Raw genomic sequence first — 11,851 nt, forward strand, 5'->3', positions numbered from 1 at the left:
ATATTCCATCTATGTCTGCTGTCTGTAAATAATCGAGTCTGGACCAAACAATCCAGTAATCAACATTTTGAACATCTTTTGATTTACTCAAGTGGAAAGCGATGATATGTGTCAACCAAGTCAGCGAGCCTGACCACCTGAGAAGCATGGATTGCTCATATTCTACCCGGGATCTTGACGTGTGATAACAGCATCATGTGTCATGTTAGTAATACTTTGATAAATGTCGCACAAGCCATCTGTGGTCTTGTCAAGGAACATCTGGAGAAGACAAACTAGTGATTGATATAAGTGCAACGCGTCTTGACTGAACAGTTCTTGTTATGAATTGATAAATGCTGATGATACACTAACAGATGTCGTGGTGTCTAATGTGTTGCTGATTTCGTATTTTTCATGCCAAACACCTCATGTGTGATAGCCACCATAGACCTTCTATATAACCCAGCAAGCTCCAAGGTCCAAACATACTGCTTCAAGAGACCAGTCAAGGTAAGTCAATGAGTAAATATTTTATTAGAATTCATTTCATTTCATAAACGTCCCATCTCGTTCTTGAAGATACCGTGATAAAGGGATGTTTGCTACGTGTGTCGCACAATTCGTTTTCCCTTCAAAATCCATCTCAACAATCGAAAAAAGTTTTCAGATTATCCCAAAGTCTCCACGTTCCCAATGTCAACATGAATCTCATAGAAATAGCGATGCTGAGAAATATATGTCTTGAAATACAACTGAGGAACCTCAGTTGATTTTAGGGCACTTGAAATACACGCTGTGTTTGAGAGAAGTCGGTTTTACGCCACCTTTAGCAATATTCCAGCAATATCACGACACGATGGGGGACATGTGTAGAATTGAGCCCGACCCTTCGGTTTGACGAGCAAAAGTTTAATAAGTAGGCTACCCCACCACATCTGCACAGCGTTTGAAGGAGAAGAGTTCGCCAATGTTTCTATTGAGTAAAGAAGCATAAAGTTGTGTGCACACACAATTTCTTGCTGCCCAAAGGATCTACAAAAAAAGTTGATCTGTGTATCTGTTGAGCTGTCTATGTGCAAAATTTGCGGCATTACGCAGTTACTCACTCACTCACCATCTTTGGCAGTACTAAATTACAGTCCTATAACACAAACGCATCATTTATAACGACCCAATAGCACAATTGAATATATATTTTTGGAAAGCAAAGAACATGCGTCCCTTTCCCTACAAAATCCATAGCCATTTATATCTATCTAAAGTTAATTGAGGTTAACAAATGTGATGAATGTTTGTAATTTGTAAACATACAACAGGCCACCAAGATATAGATGCTTTATATATTTTCGATATTACTCTCTTTGATGTTGATGATGATGGACAAAAGACAATTAAAGTGATCAGTCAGCAGATTTTGGTATTCAGGTATAAGACAACAGGCTATAGATGTCAACTTCATCTTTATTGTTTAGCATAGCCAGATGCGTCTCTAATAGGACCTCATGAGGCCGGTCATGTTGGTGTTCCCCGTTTGTTGTGCAGAAATCCAGCTGTACTGGCGTTGTTTCAAGTGTAGTTCGGTATCCGTAAATATCTGTACGATGAGCTTTTGAAGAGGGCAAAGAAAATTTCAAATTCTGAATGAAGCTTCGAAAGCAGTTTCTGAAATACTGTGACAACAAGTTTTAAGATGCGATTTCATTTGAAGTAGTCAGTAAAATTTAGTATTTCTTCATTTAAGACAGATGTGCGCTGGCTTTCTGACAGTATGTATCTATAACTGAAATGTTGTAGGCATAAAGCACACAAACTCATATTGGATATTAAGAACAGTAATTACTATGCCCAAATGATCCCTTTTTCTGATTCCAGATGAGACTGCTCGTGATATTTCTCCTGATGGCTTTGATTGTACTCCCCAGTGAAGGGTGGCGTCGTCGTCGGCGAAGATGGATCCGTGTCAGAGGCGGAAAGGTTCTCACTGGTCTTGCCGTTGCTTCAAGATTGGGTCTGATAGGAAAGAGAGGTAAGACGATGGAAATGTTAGCAACTATCCGATCTAGAACCCTTTTTCCAAATGCATTGTATTGTGGTGAACAATTGTAAGCTAAGCGCAAAGGTACTGGTGTGTCCACCATGTTGGGCAACACATTCACGGCACCTTTATGGCATGCTGTTAATCAATTTCCGGATGGTTGCCCGTGGTATTGCCCGCCATTCCTCTTGGAGAGCTGCACCAAGCTGGGCCAGGCTGGCGGGTCCTGGGTCCCTGGCGTACACCCTTCGACCAAGGACGTTCCAGAGATGTTCAATTGGGGACAGGTCTGGGGACTTAGAGGGCCAGTCCAATGTCTGGATACCTTCTTGTCGGAGATAAGCGGAGACAATTCGGGCCCGATGTGGTCTGGCATTATCATCTTGGATTACAAAATTTCGGCCGATACCTCTAGCCAATGGAGCCACAACAGGACGCAATATTTGGTCAACGTTTCGCTGACCAGTCATGGCTCCGTTAATGATGACCAAATCTGATCGTCTGTCAAGTGTAATACCACCCCACACCATGACACTACCGCCTCCATATCGATCATGGTCAAGAATTGCTGCTCTGGCATAAACGCCAACAACGTTTTCTGCCATCTGTGAATCGTAGGCAAAACCTTGACTCATTAGAGAACATGGTGTAACGCCAGTGGTGCATGGCCCGTCCCTGATGCTGCCTAGTCCATGCCAATCTTTGGCGCTTATGGTGAGCTGAAAGGGTGACACCCTTAAAAGGCCGTCTTGCTTTCAGACGAGCTTGATAGAGTCGGTTTTTAACGGTTGAGGTTGAAATGCGTCTTCCAGTGAGTGTCCGAAATTCTCTATTGATGGCAAGGGCCGATTTAAACCTATCGCGTAGAGCAATTAACGTAATGAGACGATGCTGTCGTGGTGTCATTGATTTTGGTCTACCACGCCTAGGTCTCGTTGCAACCCCACCCGTTTGACGGTACTTATCCCACAGGCGTGAAATTACACTTTTTCATTTACCCATCTGCCGGGCAACTTCACATAATGATTTCGCCCCCTCTATCATCCCCACAATTCTCCATTTTGTTGCTTCACCGAGATACTGCCTCGGAGGCATTTCTGTCAGTAAGTGTCAATCTCTATTGCATTAGTGATTGCGACTTCTCCAGCACATTTACAGGAGTTAACTTCTGTATGCACGTGTAGCACGTGCTGGGCATGCATTATGCGAAATTCCATTGTCATTGGATGTTGCGTTTTGGAGATACGCCACGATAACGGACCCTGTCACAGTCAAAGTCATCTACATTCAATTTCTTGGTTCCCTTATTTTCTGTCGGTAGTATATATTTACGGAACATCCCTGCATACCACGCCGATGGTCCACCCGTGTGCACCCAGCGTCACCCTCGTGTGCAACGAGTGACCACATGTAACACTGACCAGAGATCAGTTGATCCAATAAATGGTGAGGTATGAAACAAATCAAAGCGATGTGAATCAAGTTAGTGAGGCTTCCTGTGGGAGAACTGCATTTGTTATTAATGATGATGACGCAAATGAAGTCATGATTCTTGGAATTCTTGACATATTTTACCAGATGTACTAGATGACCTTGCCTCTGCTGATCTGAATGAGGATGGGAACGTTGACCAATCAGAAGCAGAGACTCTCTTCGACAAACGTGATGCAGAACAAATCCTGCAAGTGGCTGACATGGACGGTAGGAACAAATTGATAGATGCTAAGTTCTAATATTGCCATAAATATTGAGATTCAGATTTGAACGCCCCCTAGGTATGAGAAGTTCAAGACGACATAAAATAATATCTCCATGAAGAATATTTCCATTTTCTAAAAACATCTTGATGACATAATGAATCTTACTTTTCGAGTATGTTTTTGTTATTATACTGCTTTGTTACTTCAGCTACATAACATAGCTTGCCAGGCTTTAGCAGAGGGTACAAGGCCATGTGCATATTTTTGTTTTTATTTAGTACAGGAATAGAGTCCGAGTGCTTTCACGTTATAATAGAAAACTAAATTATAAAGACCCAAATGATAAACAGATTGATGACGGTTTAAGTTCGGATTGAATATGGTCTCTCAATTATTTCAATAACATCTGAGATTAACGGTAACCACATGGGGAAATATGAACGTTGCATTTTAACTGCCGACGTAAGTTCATATCACTACACCCAGATGAAGCTGACTAGTCAAGTGACATTCCACGATTGCATTGTGGGAATGTAAACACTGCGAACATTACCGCGTCCCTGTAAATTGTGAGTCGAACTGAGACACTTTGTCCCTCGGAAAACTAAAGAACGATGACAATAGGCAGACTAGAATGGCACAGTGACACCAACATATATAACGTAGTGCAAAACGTCTTTGATCCTTCACCAAAGCATCTTCGAGTACACATTATTTCCTCTTCATGTGTTTCAGGTGATTCAGTTGTCAGCCATGATGAGTTCATCCGAGGAGTGGAAGACCTTTTCTCTCAGGGTGGGTGTTTTCATATATTTTTTTCTAAACTGATTCCAACATATCACTATCTGTTCAATGACGATATGCGTACCACTTTTCCCTTAATCAATGAATGATTTGTTTACTTCAGATGCTGATTAGATACTTTCGACACAAGAGGAGAAAGATGAGACATTTCCAATTTCTACACTGATTCTTGAAAATAAATCACTGCAGAACAAAAACGTGTTACTACTATTTTTACATCATTGGATATTCACAATCCATGAAGGCCGCGTATGCTTATGATATATCGTGGCATTTCTCTAATATTGTTATGCCTACCACTTCCTTCCAGACCTTTTGAAGATCTGGGTTAGCGTTGACTTTCAGTAACCCGTGATTATAGGAAGCAACTAACGGGAACGGGTGTTTAAGACTCGCTGACCTGGTTGATACGTCATCCCATTCCAGTTTTACAGCTCGATGCTCATAATGTAAATCACCGGATGTTCTTGTCCAAACTTGATTATTCACAGACCTCATACACTTTCTTGACTGATACGATAACGTAGCTGGCTCCATCATAATGTGAACGTCAGGGCTGAACGATGAACGTTCTTTTGGAAGCGGTACTATGAAATATTTCATGCATAACTACAACGTTGCTTTTGGGAGAGTATGATAAATCTATATTCCAATCTCCATGTATTATCAATACCCATAAGCAGTCTCCGTCAATAGCAAACTCTTATAGACAATTAATTGATTGAGTTTAGTTTTACCCCGCAGTCAGAAATATTCCAGGTTTCTGGAGGCGATCTCTAAATAACCCAATCTGGACCAGATAATCCAGTGATTAACAGCATGACCATCGATCTGCGCAATATGTATACGGCGACATGTGTAAACCAAGTAAGCGAGCCTGACCATCTGATCCCGTTCGTCACCTCATACGACAAGCACGGGTTACCAATTTTAACCCGGAGCTTCACGGGTATCTTCTGTACCACTCTAGCTTCATCATCAATATTTGTAATGAATCATTATGAAACACAACTTTATTGCTTAATCTTGCCTATATATGTCTGTCCCCATGGTAAAGGCAATCCACTGGTTGTCAGGGACATACTCGTTTATGTACTTGGAACATTGCACACTGCAGCGTAAAACAACATATAAACCCACAAGAAGTATATGTTCACCCACTCATATATTTGGATCGGATATGCTTTGTATATGTTATTTATACACAGAGAAAACTTGTACGTAGCCTCACATTCAGCTGTGAAAGACCTCCATTGTTTGATAAGAAGAGATGAGATTGCCAAGTACGAAATGGCCTTCCCTCTGCTGATTGGAATGAGGAGGGAAACATTGACCAATCAGAAACAGGCAATCTGTTCGACGAGCGCGATGCAGAAACTATCCTGAAAATGAAATACAAACGGTAAGTGAAAAAGAGAATCACATGTGTGTACTCAAAAATATCCTGTAAATGTGGCACTTCCTTGATCAGTGGGACCTTGTTCTTGAAGTGCCTTGTTAATTGCTCTACGACTGAAGAGGTATCAGTTCAATATCAAATTTTCCTGATCTTATTAAACAGAAGTCATTGTCTCCACATGGCAGGTGACTCCGAGTTCATCCCAGAAGTGGGATTTATATTTAGTGTTTATAATCTAATTTATCAGTTTACTTGTCAATCCCTCCAACACAAAGAACAAACTCCAAAGTCATACACGACGTTTTCATCGAGGAAACTGTTCCTTCAGGGAATCTGATGCATGCACCTCTGGCTTTATTCCATTTATCAGACATGTCATAATCTCTTTCTTCTGAGTGATCACTGTAATACGAATCGTTATTAATAACGTTCTTGTATGATAAGGCTACATAACGGTGAAGGAAATCATGCATCATGGATCATGAGCACAGAGGACAATATAACTGCATAGTTATCCATTCGTGATGAAACATGCAAACAAGTTATCAGTACTCTGTACATTAATATTTAAGCAAAATTACAAAAGCCCTTTACATGTAAATTCTTCAGATATGGATCATTATTGTACAGAACATCTACTAGCTGCATTTGGTTGACTTTTGACTACTTTGTAATGGCACAATTATCATCACGTTGCACAGCGTCGGAGATTGTAAACATCACGTTTCATGTCATGACAATTCTCAAAATGGTTCTATGCTATCACCCAAAACTAAAACTAAAAAATGGTATGCCTGACTATTACACACAACCGAAAAAAGATGTTGGTTTCATGGGCTTGCCAGGAGTCCTAACCTTTCCACCATGGAGCACATGATCAGGATACGATTACCCCGACGTTAAACGTCGAACGTGGAGGGCACTTCAAGAGGAATGCATAGCAATCCCTGACGTGTGCATACAAACATTACTTGCATTACCATTATCCGCTACGAAGTGGGAGGTTAGTGCTCCGTCCATCCATCCACATAGATCTGTTAGAGATAAAGTAGGCAGGATTTCTGAACAAAACGTTGTGTTTGGGGAAACCAAACGTAGTATTGGGGACATGAATGCCTTGAAAGAGTGATCAACGGTAACCGTGTTACCATTTGTTACATAGTTATGGTCCTTGTCATGTATTCCTTGAGGGACGGTATCTCCTATGGCGAAAGATTTTCTCAAAAACTGTTTCAGATGGCGAAATCCAATGTGATATGTGTTTTAGGACATAGCTCCCTGGATAGTGTTTGAAACAGGAAACCATGTGACAATTCTGTACAGTGGCCCTTGCCATACGTGTCATAACTTTATAAAAGTTATCACAAATGGGGGCACAGTTTCCGAAACACCATCTATCAGCTTATCTATCGCTTTTTGCTCGCCAAAGTAGGAACAGAACACTGTGACAGGGGGTGTTGATGACCATATCTTCGTGGATTTCGTGTTGCAGAATACTTGACCTTTGAACATAGAATAATGTGGTCTGAATAATGTCAACGAGGGACAGTGAAAGAAGTAAATTATCACAGATCTTTAAAACTAGTAATTTAACAGTTTAACTAAAGAGGATATATTATAAAACGGGCTGTAGACAACTGAAAGTATATCGCCAATCAACGATATTGAAAATGAAAGTTAAGTTATCACGTATATGCGTCTTTGATAAAAAGGTAATTCTGGGAGTTGGAGCGAATGAGCGTGGGAAGTTGCCTAACGCTAACTTAACCCTAACACTGACACTAACCCTTGCCTAATCTAACTCCAACAGTAACCCTAACCATATTCGTTAAAGTAACTCTACAAAAGATAGTAACGGATATAAAAGGGCTTGAAACGTAGAACTGTAACACAGCGAGGTATTAAAAAGTTCACTATAGTTATTGTGCAGGCTTAAGTTTTTAAAAGATGGCGAAAGATCCGAGATTCTGTGATCTATCCAGGATATTGGGTTATATTCCAACTCACAGCTCTGCCACATCAGATTTCCAAATTTTTAAAAATTAATTCATTTAACCAGGTTCTCATACAAGAAATAGTACAATCTGATTCTGAAAAAGACGAAGCCAATTCTTGCATAACAGTCTTTAACTGCATACTTACGGTCAATGTCGTTGTTCTGCGTCGCGCTCGTCGAAGATATTCTCAGCTTCTGACTCGTCAATGGTCCCTTCCTCATTCCGATCAGCAGAGGCAAGGTCATCTTGTACATCTGGGACATATACGACAGTTTACATATTTAAACCTTCGCCGACTGAACACTGTGTTTTGGTAATATAAACACATACTCACTTACACATACTCACTCCCCTACATGAAACAATGGTATGGTGTTTGTTGTTTATGGAATGAGTTTTATTTTTATTTTTAAAGATAAGATATTGCTTGATGTAAAACGTTGATGTCATATTTTGCCATATTATCATTATCCAACTATGTAAGGTGTACAACCATTAAGTTTAGAAATCACAACAATATAGGTGCTGGTAAAGAACATTTCATTTTCTGTACTACTGTAGGTAATTCATGACAGTAAATGCAGATACAAATAAAATAATCACCACTTTCTTTTCTTTGACTAGACAGTGTGAAAGTGTCAGTTGTGTTCATATTTCGTTCGTCTTAAATCGTTCCAATCTTGCAGCAACGCCAAGACCTGTGACAACTTTACCGGTTCTGATACGGATCCATCTGCGTCGTCGACGGACAAAACCCTCCGTTGGGAGAACAATCATAGCCACCAAGAATAATACCACAAGCAGTCTCATCTAAACAATTTAAGCAAACCTCCACTGATGAGTAATCACAACAACAGTGGGCTCAATAAACAGCTACCACGACGACCTGTACAGGGACAGTGAATATACATATATTGCTGTATCTATGTCTGTGTTATGTTCTCCTTCTACCAAACAGATGGACAGAAAATATACTCTTATCATCTAATTCATGATACGACATTTGAGTACTTTCGCGAGGGCACGTGTGAGAAGAAAGTACTCATTGTGACTGTAGTTGGTCCGGCAGTGAAGTAATTCAACAAAAACAAAAGTAAAGATACATTTACTTCGAGACTGAGAATTGATATACGCAAAGAGTAATGCTTGCCTTTAATATTGTCAACGCCGAGGACGAAGATAATGCAAATAATGCATCTCGAATAGATGTTTCGGAAACTAGGAACTATAATTAGGATTAGAAATACTAGAAATATGCGGGGTTGTATATGTCGAGGCATTCTCGACTTTGGATACCAGGGACTCGATGCTGAGTGAGTTATATAGCATGTACCTGATCATTATCACAGCTGAGGTGTTTTATGTGAAAAGTGATGGAAAATATTTTTAACACCACTTCAGATGAGGCAGATGTTCAAGTAATCACATTAAGCTATCACTTAGTATAAGTTGTTTATCTTCATGTCAACACAAAGGGTGGTACCTTCCTAACTCACAAAAAACAATATTGTAAAACGGAAAGGATTCATTGTTTCTGAATAAAAATTAAATATGTTCCGATTGTTAAACAGTGTAGCCTATGATGAAATCTGCCTAAATTGTTCAGATGATATCAGCAGTTGCAGTCCTCTGGTGCAACAAATGTAGCTTTACATCCGCCATCATGTTGTTAACTAATCGCCATATTTGACTCTCCAAACTGCATTGTGCACATCCTTTCCCTATACATTGAATAGACAACAGCCAATTACTAAACAACAGAAATCAGCCAATTTATTAAACCTAATGTTTGAGTAATCGTTAATATACCACGACTCAAATGTCAACCTTGAAGTATCGGGATAGGTTGTTGGTAATATATTATCTTTTCCGTTACCTATAGCACATGTTTCAAATACTAAATTCTATAGACAATCTTGGTCATGTCAACTTCTACTTTCAGCACGTTTTGTCATCCAGACATCAATCATCCTTTGAGGGGTGTGTCAGGGTTTGATAGTGGAGTGGTACAGGATGATCAGTCACACATTAGATATCATCTTTACTGTCTGCTTGATGATCTCTGACAGATGATCTATAGTCTCAGAATGTCTGCCACATAATAAGTTCAATGGGTAAGTATCAGTTCTAAAACGTAGAATTGCCAACTGGCATTTTAAACTTCGGTGCATCAGTGCTCAAGGTGATTTCTGTTGAATACAGAATTAGTTGTATACCAAATGAAGCAAATTGCACTGGAACTTCGTTGTCATGCTATAGACAGGTCAAATCAACGTTTTGGTTTCTGTATCATATCATTCGGAAAAAGAGGATTTAATTTGTTTCTTATATTGTTTCAGAACTTGTGATCATCCCTACAACTATTTTTCATTGTTGACGTTTTTGTAACGAAATTGTGTTGCAAAGTAGAAAAATATTGAATCTAAAGTGAAATTTCAGATATATAATTTGTCATTTGTAGCTGCCACAACGAAGTTCAATACCTCCAATTATAACTCTTTGGCAGAAACAGCAATACTCATGCTGATTGGCTCTAACTAAATATTGGTTGTGTACAGACCAAAACTATTCGGATGGGAGCTTCGTTGATGTGATAGGATCAAGGAATGTGTTAGTTTTCTTGTGTATAATCTTCGGTAAATGATTGTTTAGTCCTAATATTGTCTTCGGAACCTTTGGGCTGATTTTGTGTACCAGTCATTTGGTGCCTGACTCAGTAGGTGTGGGTTCGAATCCCAGATGCGACTCAACCCAACGAAACTACTAGAATCTATACTTTACTGGGAACGTGTAATCCCAAATATAATTTGTTAGACTTGAAAGTAAAAGATGTGTTTTTTTAAACGTCAATCATATCTCTCGCACATTTGAGTATCAACTGAGACAAAATCGTTTTAACTTTAGTAATACTTTTGAATCAGGCCTTTTGTGAGAGGCATCACTGCTCATATACTAAAATGAAAATAGAGAGTATTATTTGTGTGAAACGTATCTCGATGATATGAGTATGATAATATTATGATTATCCTTCAGACTTTGTAAAATGCGTTTATTCATTCTCGCTCCGACCGGCTGGCGTCAACCACTACTTTCACGGTAGTACAATTAACAAAACATCATTTATATGATGACATGGACATATATGCGTTTGGCTTTGATTTTGTCACTTGCGACACAGATGCTAAGCCTGTCTGTGTAATGACTGATGACATTATCAGTAAGTGAGCTAGTTTTACACCTCATACAGCAATATTCCAGCTATGTCTGCTGTCTGTAAATAATAGTGTCTGGACCAAACAATCCAGTGATCAACATTTTGAACATCGATCTACGCAAGTGGAATGCGATTATTTGTGTCAACCAAGTCAGCGAGCCTGACCACTCGACAGTCATGGATTGCAGAAAATCAGTTGTAAGCTGGATCTTTACGTGTGACGAGAGCATCATGTATCATGCCAGTAATACTTTGATAAATCCCACACAAACCATGTGTGGTCTTGTCAAGGAACATTTGGACAAGACAAACAAGTGATTGATATAAGTGAAACTCACATGCAAACATGACAGCACTTCCGATGAAAGAGACTGGCGTTGTTGTCATAATTCACCCCAATTATCTGACCCCCATCCCTGCCATTGTTACGTTGCTATTATAAGGTCATAACAAAACGAACATAACATTGTTTCAATCAGGACGGCAGCTTCCTATCCTGGTCAACCGATCTGAATTTTCTTCCAATGAATGTGCTGAATGTTAGTAGTTAAATATTACAAACACAATTATTGCATGCACATGTGTTCACGTAAATCACATACATTGTGTGCACATACATCACTGGCTTGATTTAACAGTTCTTGCTATCAATTGATCAATGCTAATGAGACACTTACAGATATCGTGGTGTCTAATGTGTTGTTGATTATGTAATTTTTC

At 39.5% G+C, this 11,851-nt stretch overlaps 1 protein-coding gene across 1 annotated transcript; it reads left to right on the forward strand.

Annotated features, from left to right (window-relative positions):
* LOC137287148 (uncharacterized) lies at positions 1–4,718 on the forward strand. The gene is made up of 5 exons (XM_067819311.1): positions 1–492; positions 1,855–2,008; positions 3,596–3,718; positions 4,453–4,512; positions 4,625–4,718. The coding sequence occupies exons 1-5, from the start codon at positions 397–399 to the stop codon at positions 4,633–4,635; spliced, it is 444 nt and encodes a 147-aa protein (XP_067675412.1). The 5' UTR covers positions 1–396; the 3' UTR covers positions 4,636–4,718.
* The last annotated feature ends 7,133 nt before the right edge of the window (positions 4,719–11,851 follow it).

Source organism: Haliotis asinina, chromosome 6 (genome assembly GCF_037392515.1).
Source record: "Haliotis asinina isolate JCU_RB_2024 chromosome 6, JCU_Hal_asi_v2, whole genome shotgun sequence".
Lineage (NCBI taxonomy): Eukaryota > Metazoa > Mollusca > Gastropoda > Lepetellida > Haliotidae > Haliotis > Haliotis asinina.